The 15,902-nt window shown below is 40.6% G+C and overlaps 1 protein-coding gene across 2 annotated transcripts in view; it reads right to left on the minus strand.

The window, feature by feature from the left end:
- Nucleotides 1–627: 627 nt before the first annotated feature.
- Nucleotides 628–15,902, minus strand: part of LOC148861232 (rhodanese-like domain protein) — a 97,793-nt gene continuing 82,518 nt past the window's right edge. For both annotated transcript variants that reach the window (XM_088986776.1, XM_088986775.1), the window contains 2 exons: nt 3,011–3,170; nt 628–1,633 (listed from right to left, as the gene is read on the minus strand). In XM_088986776.1, the coding sequence (XP_088842902.1) occupies nt 882–1,633; nt 3,011–3,170 (912 nt within the window). In that variant the 3' untranslated portion in view covers nt 628–881. The remainder of the gene's footprint in view (nt 1,634–3,010; nt 3,171–15,902) is intronic.

Raw genomic sequence — 15,902 nt, forward strand, 5'->3', positions numbered from 1 at the left:
TTATGGGAATGTTTCAACACCTATGTGCTATGAACATAACGGCGTTTTTACTCAAAACAAGAAGCAAAGATCCTATTGACCAATACGTTGATACATGTAATGCCTTGTAGACTTGTAGGCACAGCCGCACAGATGGCATGCTTACATCATGTCTATTCCACCTATGCTACACATCCCTTGCTTTTGGACATACATCAATAAGATATGTTGTGTATCAAACTTATTGTATCGATATTGTCCTACCTGACCTACCAGGTGATTCCTAGCTGCCACGACCACTGAGACTGTTGGTAGAAACATTCCACTGCTGCCTGGTTCTGCAAATGGAGTTCTTTATCTACACATGACCATCTTATTCTATTGTCTTCTTGCAGTGCATGGCTTTGAAGCATATCTGAACAAATTCAGTGAAGAGATACATGGCTTTATCTACACATGATCATCACCCAGTCAAGATTCCGAGTCCGATTTAAGTAAAACCCATAGAAAGGTATAAACCTATTCACTTAGTCAAATAACGTCAGATCCGGATGGTTGGACCATTGGCTCAAACCAGTGACCCATGACCCGAAGGCAAAAACGGTTCAGCCTCCGGGCCGGTTTTTAAAACAGACATGCACACAAAAAAAAAGGAAAGAAAATAGTGAATAGATCAATAATATAAAACCCGAGTAAGACAGAAGCTTAAGAGGAAGGCCTAATGGGTAATCTGTTGCATATCATACCCTGGCGCACTGTTACCTGTTTGTTAAAACAGGGTTAGCTGCATAAACCTGTAAGGGCTTTACATCAGATGCCGCAAAAGGAATAAACGTAAGTATGGTCCCTAGCATATGCAGTGTTTCCAGAAAATCAAACGCAATACCCATACAAAAAGGATTTCAGAGGAAACGCAGGAGAAAAGACTTAATTTCATCAATGCAGGGGGATTGAGTAGGAATTATGTGGCCTGATTCATGTTCTATGATCACTGAGCAGCCCTCCTCAAATAAACCAGCAAGCTCCATGCTGGCATGGCATGCTATTTGCCTGTCTTTACCCTGACTATTGCCAAAAATATGAAGTGAAGGGCAGTTGATAGAACCGCGCTTGACCTTGGACAAATTCAGAGCAAACCCAGAGCATAAAATAACGAATCTGAAATCTATTTCAGCATCCTTTCTTCCACGCTCCATACAGAGTAAGGCAGCAATTGCTGCTCCTTGTGAGAATCCCAAGACCCCATCAAATGGGCCCAGTTGAGAGAACACAGTCTTCAGATAAGTAAGTGAAACATCAAATCCATCAATTTGTTGCTGGTATTGCAGTGGATTGAATGGTTCATCTGCAATTTTCCAAACTGCTATTCCCCGTGAGCCATTGAACTCGGGTGCAACTAACCAAGCATACTTTTTCTTGCATGATTCTGCTGGTGGAGGGCTTTGTTGTAATTCTAGTGCTACAGAATTATCACACGGTTCAGTTGGACGAGGTCGATATATTAAAGGCAATTCATGGGGTGCATCAACAAAAACAAGCTCTGCAATTTTTTTAAGTTTCTTGGCTAATGATGCAGTTCTTCCCTTAAAATTTGATGCACTCTGCCGAAACCCATGCAAACACAAGATTCGAAGACGTCTTGAAGGCCTGATTCCTGTGAAAACATTCAGGAATTGACAAAAATATGAACATTTAACATGCAAAAGACAAGAACATGGGATTTCATGATACAAGTATTCAGGTTGATTTGATGAAACAAGAAAGTTTATACGGCAGTTCCTTAGAGGCATTTAATGAGGCTAAATGTTTGCTGTCAATGACGAGGAAAAGATACTAGTTTAGATGAAAATTTGGTAGGTAAATACAACTAGTCCTTAGTTCCACCTCTGTTGCAAAAGCACCATGAAGGGGCAGCTAGCCAGCTAGTATTCCTTCCAAGAAAATCTAAGCAGCTGCAACTAAAAGAAGAGTGAATGAGCCAATACCCATGGAAGCCTTAGGATTTCGGGGCCATGCAAGCTTGGAGACAGAAGGTCAATTAGGCTTCCCAAATTTCAATTCAAACCCTACAAGAGAATTCTCTATATAAGGGGGCACACCTTGAAATAGATGCAAATTATCAGGTTGATAGATCAAATACTGTATATTGGATAAAGCTTGAGTTTGTTGTTATTCATAACTGTGATCAGATATACCCTTTACTGAATCAACAAGGTGCAGACAGCATCATGCAAATGACAATTTTTTTTGCTTAGCTACATGTGGTGTGTATGAACAAGAAGATTGATGAATAAATCCCATGAGTCAAAATAAGATTGAAAAGTGCAATGAAAGTATCTTTTTGCATTATCAGAACAAAATATTTTAATAAAGACATCAAATTGATTTCAAATTTCAGCATAAAAGGAAAGAAAGACAAAGAACAATCAAATGCTCTTTCATTAATTGAATCCATGTCATTCTTGAAAAATCATCAATGAAGGCTTTGAAGTACTTTCCTGTAAGCTATTCCCTTCAGTTTTCTCTTGATTCTTAATATTCTTGTTATTGATTTCTTCAATTCTCTTTATTTTATGTAAAAGGGCCATTCCCCTATGACAGTACTGGCTATGCAGGATCTTGTGTAGGATAGACTGGAACAGACCTACAGACCTAACCTCTGGATTTTTTTTTTTTCAGAAAGTGATCATTCTTGGAGTCAAATCCACATTCTCATGCTTGCCTGCCCAAGATTTTACCATTACACCAAACAATTGTTCCCTTTTTAAAAAGCAAATGATCCTTCTCTTTACTTTGTGTTGACTGATGCATGGATTCTTATTCTTGTTCCCTATTTCTTCAATCCTAATCTTTGTTTGCTTCATTATTAACTTTTCTTTATTATATTTAGATTCTTAAGTTGCAAATTGTTTAAATCTCTTAACTTAAAAGAACCATAAACAAAGGGGAGGAACTGTGGATAGAAGTAGGTTATTATTTGATTGCTCATACACCAGAAAATAGAGCACATTGAATATAACACAGAACTTACCATGTCTGCTAGAGAGTTCAGGAAAGGATGTTGTATGTTGAGATGAGGTGGAAAGTTCAAGCTCAACAGCGTCAGCATTGTCATACATTGATTCTGTTTTTGAGCAACCTCCCTTACCATTCTTCTGGCATAGCTCACAAACATATGTTGCACCAGCCATCTAGCCCTCAATAACAATCCACAGAGAAATAAAAAGCCAAAATTAGGTAAAAATGTATAATAGATGCAGAAAAATGCAGTCAAAGCACCAAATGAATAAACAGGTCAAAACAATTGAACTCAGGAAAATAAGCACCTCAAAAATTTTGATTCGTCCTCCCATAGAAAGCAGTAAGAATCCAGGGAGAAATCTCAAAACATCTATCATCCTTTCATAGACGTAATCAAACTCCATTTGATAGGCGTATGTTAAGAATCCAAGGAGCTTACGGATAAGACGAATCTTTGGGAACCATTTAGGAATTGTATTGCTGGTATGCCCACCTTCAATTTGAGAAAGAGGGCAACTCTATTCAGTCTCCAAAGGATGTACTTGAGTTTGACTCTAGGCCATTCCACAGTGGAAGTTTCAGGAAGATCCTCAAGTGGAGATTGGGTGGATGCAGGAGGATATAGGCCATAAGTTGCTCTATCAATATATTAGGGAGATAGATCCAGGGCCTTTAGAATGAACACCTCATTCAGATGTTCCAGAATATCATAAAACTCTTAAAAAGATTAGTTGCAGAAACTAGGGTTTCAAGAGAAAGGAAGAAGAGAAGAGAAGAGAAGAAGAGGAAGAAGAGAGCGAGTGTCGAGAGGTGTGTTATTCGCTGTTCACACCCTCAAAAGATTAATTTATAATTTGAGAAAATAATAATTGCAAGAAGGCCCCTATATGGGTGCCCAAATATTGAGAGAGTATAAGAAAGGAGAAAAAACCAAAAACACCCATCTAGCCATTTTCAACATTCCCCCTCAAGCTGAGCATATATGTCAATCATGCCCAGCTTGGCAAGGTTCTTAGCAAGTTTTGGATGGTGAACACCTTTAGTGAGGCAATCAGCTAGTTGGTCTTCTGATCTTACAAAATGAAGGCAAATCTCTCCACTAGCAATTCTTTTTCTAATAAAGTGTCTATCCACCTCAATATGCTTTGTACAATCATGTTGGACAGGATTGTGAGCAATATTTATGGCTGCTTGATTGTCACAATATAGTCTCATTGGAACATCTACTTGGATGCCCATCTCAATCAATAAGGTCTTCAACCAAAGTGGTTCAGACACTCCATGAGCCATTGCCCTATACTCTGCCTCAGCACTAGAACGAACAACCACAGATTGTTTCTTACTTCTCTAGGAAACCACATTGCCTCCAACTGAGGCACAATAACCGGATGTAAATCTTCTATCATCGATGGACCCTGCCCAATCAGCATCTATGTAAGCCTCAATCTATAGATGGCCGTGGTTGGAATACAACATCCCTTTGCCAGGGCATCCTTTCAAGTAGGCTAAAATTCTGTTAACTGCCTACATATGAGGTGTCCTGGGTTCATGCAAAATCAAGTACATATTTCCTTTGTGATAGAAAAATCCCCTTCTTGGATATTGCAACTTCAATGCCAAGAAAATATCAAACATCACCAAGGTCCTTAATCTCAAATTTAGAAGCAAGGAATGGCTTTAATTGAGAGATACCTATGATATCATCACCTGTCACAACAATGTCATCAACATATACTATCAACATTGTTACTCTACCATCAACTCTTCAAATAAATAAGGTGCGGTTAGACTGAGATTGAGAAAAATCAATCTTTAAAGTGGCATTCTTGAACCTGCCAAACCAAGCTCTTGGAGATTGTTTTAGCCCATACAAAGACTTCTTCAAGCGGCACACTTTTCCATCACAGTTAGGAAAACTTACCCCAGGTGGTAAGTCCATATACACTTCCTCTTGTAAATCCCCATTAAGGAACGCATTCTTTATATCCATTTGATATAAAGGCCACAAGTAATGGGCAGCAAGAGACATGATCACACAAATAGAGTTCATTTTAGCAACTAGAGCAAAGGTTTCCAGATAATCAATGCCATAAGTCTGACTGTATCCTTTGGCTACAAGCGGAGCTTTGTATCTTTCAATTGAACCATCTACCTTGTACTTAATAGTATAAACCCACTTACACCCAACAACAATCTTATCTTTGGGGCAAGGAACAACCTCCCAAATCTAGTTCTTTCTTAGGGCATTCATTTCTTGGTTCATAGATTCCTTCCACTAGGGGCACTGCATTGCCTCTATAACACTGCGAGGGATGGAAACAAAAGAGATAGCAGAAATATAGGCACAATAGAAAGGTGAAAGAGCATCATAAAACACATAGTTAGCAATAGGATACTTGCTACATGTCCTCTTCCCTTTTCGAATGGCAATAGGAAGATTAAGGTTAGAATCAATAATAGGATTGTTAGGAGGTTCAAGATTACCTAAGACCGGGGAATCAGATTGTGATGGGCATTCTGCTTCAAGAGCCACCCTCTTACTACGCCTAATGAAAAACTACTGCCAGGACCGAGGTCAATACATAGGAGGAGGAGGAGGAGGAGGAGAAGGAATAGAGGTAGAAAGAGAGGGAGGAATAGAGGTAGGAATAGGAAGGCAGAAGGGAGTCCAATCTTCACTTGCATTCTCCCCCTGAAGAGGACGAGGTGATTGGAAAAAGGAAGAGGATTCCAAAAAGGTAACATCCTTAGACACATATCTCTTGCCAGAGAGAGCATCAAAGCATCTATAACCTTTCTGGACTGATTTAGGATCAAACTTGCGCCGAGAAGGACTCATATCATGAACAAAACAAACACAACCAAAAACATTAAGGGATAAATTAAAAGGAAGTTCATCAGGGAAGAGTAGTTGATGAGGAGAATGAAGGTTAAGGACCCTTGATGGGAGTCTATTAATGAGATATACAACTGTCTCAACAGCATCACCCTAGAAACGAGTTGGAACACGAGTTTGGAATAATAAGACTCGAGCAACTTCAACCACATGCCTATTTTTTCTTTCAGCCACCCCATTTTGTTGTGGAGTATAAATACATGAACTTTGGTGAGTAGTGCCCCTATCTTCAAGAAATCTATGCAAGTGATGTTCAAAGTATTCCTTGGCATTGTCAGATCTTATTATCTTATTTCTCAAATTGTGTTTCGACCATATTCATGAAGTTTTGAACAATCATAGGAACTTCATCTCTACTTTTCATCAGATAAAGTCACGTATACCGACTGTAGTCATCAATGAAGAGAATGAAATATCTGTAGCCCCCATACAAGGGACAACATATGGGCCCCAAACATCCGTATGGATCAAGTGGAAAGCAACATATACTTTCTTTTACTACTTGCAAAATATGTGTTTCTACATTGTTTAGATAAATGACAAACTTTACATTCAAAATTCAATTTGGACACAGAATCAAACAAGTTTGGAAACAAAAGCTTGACAAAATTGACAGACAAATGATCAAGGCGACAATGCCATAATTTCAAAAGACTCATTTTCTCATTGGAACAAGACTCAGTCTGGCTTGACAATCCAAGCTCTGAAGGTCCATCCAGGAGACAGACTCCATTCACTTCATGCCCACTTCCAATCGTCTTCCCTGTGCTCAGGTCCTGAAAAGCACAATGGTTGGAAAAAAATGTCATTGAGCAATTGTGGGATTTAGTTAGAGAACTAACAGACAATAAATTCTTTTGTAGCTGGAGCACATGTAGAACAAAGTCAAGAAAAATGTTATTAGTGATTCTGACATCACCCTGACCCGAGATTGGGGTATGAGATCCATCAGCAACAGTAATCTTACCCTTCCCCGAGGTTAACTTATATAAGGTAAAATGTGAAGGCATACTAGTCATATGGGCACTGTGTTAGACAGTTTTTTTATGCCCTTAGCTTCAATCAAAATGATGTACTTTATGAGTTTATTGTAAATGAATAAAAGTGCATATTTGATTCATGTTCCCTTGGTATGTTTCTGTGTAATACCCTTAAACTGGACATTTAATGAGACTCGTGTTAGTTTAGAATGTTCACAGCTAGTGGGTCGGTCTGGGGAGACCTATCTTGACAAGGTTGACACTGTGGTGCCACCAAGTCGGTTGGGGTGGCTCAACTACCAGGGTGAGACCCTAGGCACATACAGTGTGGGATTAATTGAATCTTTGAACTGGATCAGATTTCCAGTATTGCCCTGGACCTTGGAGATTGATGGGAAAAACTAGAAGTTACACCCGACCCCTAGACTCGATTATGATACTGCACTAGGTGTCGGATTGGGCTGTCTTTGATGTACCAATCAGTGAGATCCTTAGTGGGGGTCAAAACCTGGTTATGTTGGGACAGTCTGAGAATTCATTTGAGTGGGTGATCATAGTGACAGGATCAGCCCCTTTGTCGGACAAAGGTAATGTTCGGGGATGCACTCTCACTGATGGAAACCAAGACTGCCGGCAGCCGACTTCAATCGTTGAGATTTGTTTTGCAAAATATATTTTATATGAGATATAAAAGTATATATATTATGGTTTCGAAATGATTTGCAAAAGGTTTTAATTCCTAGGATCCATACTTGAGAGAGTGCAACACTGTTCCTTGCAACCGAGGGAGAGGTCCTCTCTTGTCGGGTAGTGTATGATCATTATGGACTGAAAGGTTAAGTGTAAGGCCATTCAGAATAATACCTGATGGGCTAATCTTGCATCTACCCACAGTCCCTGGGTGTTACAAGGTGGCTTGGCCCAGGGACCACTTAGGGTAAGTGTTGGGCCCATAGAGCCCATCTGATGGGTTTCAGGGGGTGCACTGTCCATAATAGTGTATTCGGCCAGGCCTTGTAACAAAGGCTGGGCTAAACCCATGTGGCTGATGTGTAGATCAATGTTTGGGTCCCACGCCATACAAGGAAGCCCAACTGGGTAGCAGTTTGGAAGGCTTAATGAATACATAACTCTAAATGGGCCTTAAGCCCATTTCGAACTTGGCTAATTTGATTAGTCTTTAAGGGGCGAATTCTGAGATAAGATCAGCTAATAGGATTGGGCCCACACCCTATCCACTCAAAGAGTCCAAGATCTAAATGAGATTTAGATTTGGAAACTTCCTAATTAGATTAGGAACTGGCTGATCTAATCTGCAGATAAGATAAGGATTATCCCTTATCTTAAAGGGACTTCTAATCCATATATGATTTGGGTTAGCAACTCCTAATGGGATTAGGAGCTGATCCCTTTAAGTCTATAAAAGGAAGAGGGGGCAGCAGCCTTTAGACACAACATTCAACAGACTCAAGTCTTGTCTTCAGAGCTGAGATCACAGAAGAGAGAATTCTGCACCCTGCAAATTCTCTTTAGCCGCCTCCTTCCTGCAGCCGCCACCTATAGCAGTTCGATCTCCATTCCTTGGGAGAAATCAAGATTGGATCTTGATTCCAATCTTTTGGAGAAAAGATTGGTAGGAGTTGTATTCACAAGCCGTCCAGGTGATTCTTGGGAAGAATCAGGTTCTTAGGAAGGACACTGCTGATTCTGCTCCACCTTGCACTGCGCCATCTTCAGTGGGAGCAGATTTTGGTTTCTACCTTGGACGTGAACACCTCCATTGAGAGATATTATTTCTCTGTATCAGGTATTATCTCTCTCTCCTCCTTTTGGTTCAGATCTGGTTCAGTTTATGGTTCAAGAAGATCCTTGAAAATATGATTTTCTAAATAGGGAATTCGATTCCCAGTTGAAGGGAAAGAAAAAATTTTTGAAATTCGCCCCCTTTATTCCGCAATCTTGGGCGTCCATATGATGGATTTCCTATCCCTTCACACTGGCCCCAGAGTCTACAATCCATGGGCTAAAGGAGGTGGAACAAGCAAGTGCAGTACCTATCTTGGCATACGAACTAGATAGATTACTAAATCCAAAACTAGATGAGGAGGATGTACCACCCTTCTCTAGCTGCAACAATATATTCCTGAGTTTGTCCATCACATCAGAGGAGTCAAGCACATCCGAGGGCTGAGCATCATTACCAACTGTAGCCAAGTGAGCATCGCCCTTCTTCCTGGTTTTGTACTTCTCTGGCTTTAGATGAGGGTTGAGCTTCCAACACCTTTAGTGTGTCTTGGCCATGGTTCAAAGTATCGATATGCCTCTACGTATAGACAAAGGTGTATCGGTACTTAGATACACATGGAAAAAGGCCTTTTTTTTTCAAATTTTGGTTTTTGGGGAGTTGAAAAAGGGCCTTTTTATTAATAAAGGGTGGGGTCTCGAAACACCTATAAAAAGGTGTTTGAGACCTAAAAGATACGATACGATACGCCTGATACAGGGCGAATCATATCGATTTTTTAAACCTTGGTCTTGGCTTCTTGTAGTACTCACAAATAACATCCTTGACCTTCTCTACAATGGGATGTTTGCTAGTATTTTGCTTGAGTCGTGATGACATAAAGGCAGAATGATCACTCACAAAGGATTGCATCATGGCGGTTCTTTGACTTTCTTCCCCTTGTACAAGAGAGTAAGTAGTAGCAAGAGAGACAACGCCTGCACTAAGAATGTGTTGCCTGGTGAAATCAAACTCTGGGTTTAAGCCTACCAAAAAAATCAAAGACTCTATTCTCCACTATGTACTTCCAATACTACTCACCATCTTTAGGGTCCTTCCAAACTAGAGGTTTCAAGTGATCCATTTCTTCTCAGATAGACTGTAAAGAAGAGAAATACATAGCAACAAATTTCTCCCCTTGACGCATACTGCAAACTTCCCTCCGAAGCTGGTACACTCTAGTAGTATTGTTAACTTGGGAATAAGTAGCAACCAACCTATCCCAGATATCCTTGGTAGATGGAAGAAACATGTAATTTCATGCAATATGAGGTTGCATTGAGCAAATCAGCCATGATATAACAAGGGAGAGTTGTCCTGTTCCCACCTTGCAAATTTCGGGTCTTCAGGACTCGGCTTCACTTCCCTTCCTATGATGAATCCCAGTTTACCCCGCCCAATAATGATAAGTTTAGCAGACTGAAACCACTCTAAAAAATTAGTTCCATCCGGTTTAATAGTAGTTATCATACCACTGGAAATATCTGCAGTTCCCGGGAGCACACCGCGGGAACCATCTGAAAATCCTTACATGACACTCTTTCACCAACCAAAAAGGACCCCCAACACTTTAACCAAGGTTCTAGGCCTAAAAACTAGGTTACCACACGGTTAAGAACCAAAGGAAGCCCAAAAAAACTAGGTTGGCAGCAAAATAGGAGAAAAAAATCTCCCAAAAATACACAATGCTAAGAAAATTACGGGACCACTTCCCATCAATCCCAAATTGAAAAATGACCTGAATGATCTAGGTTTTACAGCAGGAAAATATCATTAAACCTATTGTACATGGCTCGACATTGGATTTGGAATTTCTGCAATTTTTTCCTTAGAAATTCCACCAAAAATCATAGAAGCTTCATATGATGACAAGAGTCATACCAAAATTTTTCTAAAATCATGGTGAATCAAACCGTGCTAGTTTCATAGATTGTTGCCGGTACCTGTATAGACTGCTGATGTCATCTGACGACGATCTAACATCAACAGTTCGCCTCTGGGTAAGAGATCAGTAGAGAACAACTCCTAGATGCTTTTACCCGCTCTGATACCAAGTTGCAGAAACTAGGGTTTCAAGAGAGAGGAAGAAGAGAAGAGAAGAGAAGAGAAGAGAAGAGAAGATGAGGAAGAAGAGAGCAAGTGTCAAGAGGTGTGTGTTATTCACTGTTCACACCCTCAAAAGATTACTTTATAATTTGAGAAAATAATAATTACAAGAAAGGCCCCTATATGGGCGCCCAAATACTGAGAGAGCATAAGAAAGGAGAAAAAACCAAAAATACCCCTATCTAGCCAATCTCAACAAGATTCACTTGCTAGAGGGGGTTTGTATTAGGGGCCTACCTGCCATGAGTTTATCAGTAAATGAAAGATACTAGTATAAATTTATATAATAAAGCAACAACTTTTATAAAAGATGCCCTAATGTTAGGTCCATATACAACTATCCCTCCCAACCAAATAGCCAGGACCATTGGTAATGGCCCTTTTACACTACTGAGATTTAATCACTAAGTTATGCAATAAAGATGCAAATACAGTGATAAATTTGCAACATCACTTATCAAAAAAAAGTTGATATATTTGCAACATGTAATTTGACTATTGAAGTTGGATATTAGGTCAGGGATAACTCGTCAAAGTTTGGATATTACTTCCTAGTGAGATTCCTCTTAGACAACAATTTTTATGAAAGATACCCTAATGTTAGGTCCATAAATAGTCTATCCCTCCCAACCAAATAGCCAGGATCATAAGTCGTCAAAGTTTGGATATTACTTCCTCGTGAGATTCCTCTTAGACAACAATTTTTATGAAATACCTTAATGCTAGGTCCATAAATAATCTATCCCTCCCAACCAGATAGCCAGGACCATTGGTAATGGCCCTTTTACTACTGAGATTTAATCACTAAGTTGTATAGTAAAGATGCAAATACAATGATAAATTTGCAACATGTAATTTGATTATTGAAGTTGGATATTAGGTCAGGGATAACTCTTCAAAGTTTAGATATTACTTCCTAGTGAGATTCCTCTCAGATTACCCCACGATAGAATGGAATGCTGAAACACAGGATTTTCAGCCAATGCCATATCGTAAGAATAAGAAATCATTGCTAATCTCAGGCTGCATTTAGTTTAGGAACAAGAACATAATGATCAATTCTTCTTCCTCCCACTAAACATGAACATTGAGGTCCTCATTAGGTTCCTTTGTCTTCTTCCTCCCACTATCTATCTATCTATATATATATATATGTTAGAGTTAGCCGAATAAGGGTAGATTAGTCATCTCACCTTGGTTAAGTTATGAGCTTATGTGGCAGTCTTATTAGAGGTTCTCTGTCCCATACTTAAGTAGGGGCAGTTTAGTCCTTGTACATTTAATTAGAAGCCTAATCACTATTAAGAGGTCGAATGATAGGGTTTAGCTATCAAGTTCGACAATTCTTTCATCTTCTTCTTCTCTTCTCTTTCTTCTTCTCCTTACTGGTTCGGACTACTGTAGCTACAGTAGCTACAGTGAAAACATGGTATCAGAGCGTGACAACTTCAGTTCGTGACCTGTTTTAGTTCGTGCTTCAGTTCTCTCCTTTTCTTCTCTGGGCTGTCAATGGAGAAAAGTGATTCGTCCCAGGCCTGAAACATGACAGTTTTTTTTCTGGTGCTCAGAACCTTCTTTCCTAAGAAAACAACTTCAGCAGTGAATGGTTGGCTGAAGCTCTCAAACGAAGGTTGGTTATCTCTCCTCTGTGTGCTGTTGGTATTTCTGGGTTGAAAATCTTCAAGAACTTGAGAGGACTGATTAGAACCTAGAAAACTAAGTTGGTTGTTGCCCTGGTTCTTGGAAAAAATTCCAAGAACAGGTTGTGTTTACAGTGACCAAATGGTGCAAGGGCTGCTACTGTAGGTGGCCGAATGGTGCAAGGTGTAATGCAATGGTACCAGTTGAGTTTTTTTTTTTTGGTTGGTCTTGTGGTGCCCTCTTAAAAGCGTTAAAGCAGGTCTATATTGTGTGTGACAGCTATGGCTGTGTGGTGGTGCTTGTAATGCACGAACTCTTGACAGCAGTAGTGGTGTGACAGCTAGTTGAGTTTTTGCTAAGTAGTTGTGGTGGTGCTTGTAATGCACAAACTCTTGACAGCAGTAGTGGTGTGACAGCTAGTTGAGTTTTTGTTGAGTAGTTGTAAATGAGCTTGCATGTGGTTAGTAAGTGCTGACTTAATGTCGGTGTAGTTTGTGTTTTTTTTTTTTGTGAAATCAGTAGTGGTGTGGATAAGAACAAAGGCATGTGTATCTATCATTGTGTTTAGGGACTGCCGTAGGTTCTAGAACATCAAACTCTTGACAGTAGCACTTAGTTGGTGATTGGGAATTCAGATTAGAGGCAGCATTGAAAGAGTATCATGGCAGCAATGGGAGATGGTTGTAGTGATCAGAAACCTAGTGTGGTGCTTTCCTCTGACTATCTAGGTGTACAGATGACCTCAATTAAACTGAATGGTGAGAACTATGTTCCATGGGCCAAGTCGGTGGAAGTTTTTCTCAAGGCAAAGAAAAAAGTGAAGCATGTGAAAGAAGATAAACCACCGGCTGACTCTCCAGGGTTTGATGATTGGGAACAGGAGGATTCTCAAATCATGACATGACTATGGAACAGTATGGAACCCAAAATAAGTGCCAACTTCATGTTCTTAGATACAGCTAAGGACATATGGGAACATGCCAAGAAGTTGTATTCTGGGCAAGATAATACTACAAGGGTATATCAGCTCTATCAGGAGTACTTTGGTCTGCAACAAGGAAATAAAACCCTATAAGAGTACTATGCCAGTAAGAAGAACCTCAGAAATGAACTCAATGTCTATCATCCTCTCACTCCAGATGTTAAGGTTCAGCAACAACAGAGGGAACAACTAGATGTCACAAGGTTCTTAGTGGGGTTGAAATCAGAGTATGAACCAGTTAGAGCCCAAATATTGGGGGGCTCTACCCTTCCTACACTTGAGGAAATGTTTGCTCGGCTCCGCAGGATTTCTTTGGGACAGATAGAGAATCCCACACAGTCTGATAGATCAGCCTTTGTGACAGCCAGAGGAGGTGGACGTGGTACGAAAGGGGGAGGACATGCCTCCCGAGGAGGTCATGGTGGTTCCATATTTGGCCATGGTGGTGGTCGTGACTCAGGGGGAGGCCGTGGCAAAGAAAAAGGCAGCTCTACAAGGAAGTGTACCCACTGTGGCAGGGAAGGACATTCCGTAAATTTCTGTTATGATCTTCATGGCCGCCCTCCCTCTAAATGAGCCAATCATGCTATTGCTAGTGGGGTTGATGTCAGTGATAATCAACAGGCAGACCTAACTCCTTCCACATCTACATCTGTTTCCGGAAGGGAGATGGTGAGTGTACCGCGTGATGAGCATGAGCGGTTCCTTCAGTCCACTTCACAGCACACTACTACTACTCTTGCCCACTCAGGTATAGCTTGCCTGTCATCTAAAACCTCTCCTTGGATTATTGACTCTGGAGCCTCTGATCACATGACCGGGACTCCAGGTGTGTTCTCTTCTCTCTCTGAAACTTCCACATCTCAAACTGTTACCCTTGCCAATGGTTCCTCCTCTCCCATCTGTGGTGTTGGCAATGTTGACATGGCTTCTCTTTCTTTATCATCTATTCTATATGTTCCTAAGTTTCCATTCAATCTTATGTCTGTTAGTAAATTAACCAAGACTCTTAACTGCTCTGTTACTTTTTTCCCTTCCTCTTGTGTTTTTCAGGATCTCAGGACGGGGAAGAAGATTGGTGGGGGGCATGAAGCTGGTGGATTGTATTACCTTGACGGTGGTGGATCGTTAGTTGCACTTCAGACTTCACTCACTCCTCTACAGTGGCATTGTCGACTGGGACATCCTTCTCTCAAGGCACTCAAGATATTAGTTCCGTCTTTGAGTGATTTGTCAGTGTTACAGTGTGAGTCGTGTCAGTTTGGGAAACATTGTCGTGTTTCCTTCAGTCCTAGAGTTGAAAGTCGTATGTTGAGTCCTTTTGCTTTGGTTCATTCAGATGTTTGGGCCCGATCAAAATAGAATCTTATAATGGTTACAAGTATTTTGTCACTTTTATTGATGATTGTTCAAGAATGACATGGATTTATTTAATGAAAGAAATGAGTGAATTATTTTCCATTTTTCAAAAATTCCATGCTGAAATACGTACACAATTTGGTGTTCCAATCAAAGTTCTTCGTTCAGATAATGGTCATGAATATTTTCTAACTTCCTTTCAACAGTATTTAGAACAGCATGGCATCATTCATCAAACTTCTTGTGCATCCACTCCTCAACAAAATGGGGTGGCTGAACGGAAGAACCGTCATCTCCTTGAAACAACTCGATCTATTCTTCATCATATGAGTGTTCCTAAGCGGTTTTGGAGTGATGCTGTACTTACTACGTGTTTCCTCATTAATCGAATGCCCTCCTTTATTCTTCATGGTCGGTCTCCCTTCTCTATCTTGTTTCCCACCTTGTCTCCCTTTCCATTAACACCTCGTATCTTTGGCTATGTGTGCTTTGTTCACAATCTGAGTCCTGGAACAGACAAATTGGATGCACGCTCCATTAAGTGTGTCTTTCTTGGCTACTCTCGGACTCAAAAAGGGTACAAGTGTTACAATCTCATTACTCGGAAGTGCTATGTTTGTCCTGATGTCACCTTTTTTGAATCTGTTCCCTTCTTCTCAGGAACTGAAGCATCTTCGCCTCCACCTTTACTTCCTCTTCCTCTTCCGGTCAGTGATCTCGTTCCGGGTGTTCCTATTGGAGTTGACTCGTCATCTCATCCAGTACAGATCCCTACTAAACGACCACCAATTCGGCAAGTGTATACACGTCGAACGACACCGGCCCCTCCTCCAGCTTCTACCTTGTCTGTGGATCCTGTCGTTGCTCCTGTTGCTGAACATTCAGGACTTGACCTACCCATTGCCTTACGGAAAGGTAAACGTAGTTCTACTCTCCATCCCATTTCCAATTTTGTTTCAGTATCTCGCCTTTTTGCCTCACATTGCCAGTTTGTTTCACTATTGTCATCTATTTCCATACCTAACAATGTCCAAGACGCTCTTAGTTCACCTGGGTGGAGGCAGGCAATGGAGGAGGAACTCTCTGCTCTTCAACATACTCACATGTGGGAGCTCACTACTCTTCCCCCCGGTAAGCATGTTGTGGGTTGTAAAT

Source organism: Nelumbo lutea, chromosome 4 (genome assembly GCF_056320005.1).
Source record: "Nelumbo lutea isolate HS-2025 chromosome 4, American lotus-T2T, whole genome shotgun sequence".
Lineage (NCBI taxonomy): Eukaryota > Viridiplantae > Streptophyta > Magnoliopsida > Proteales > Nelumbonaceae > Nelumbo > Nelumbo lutea.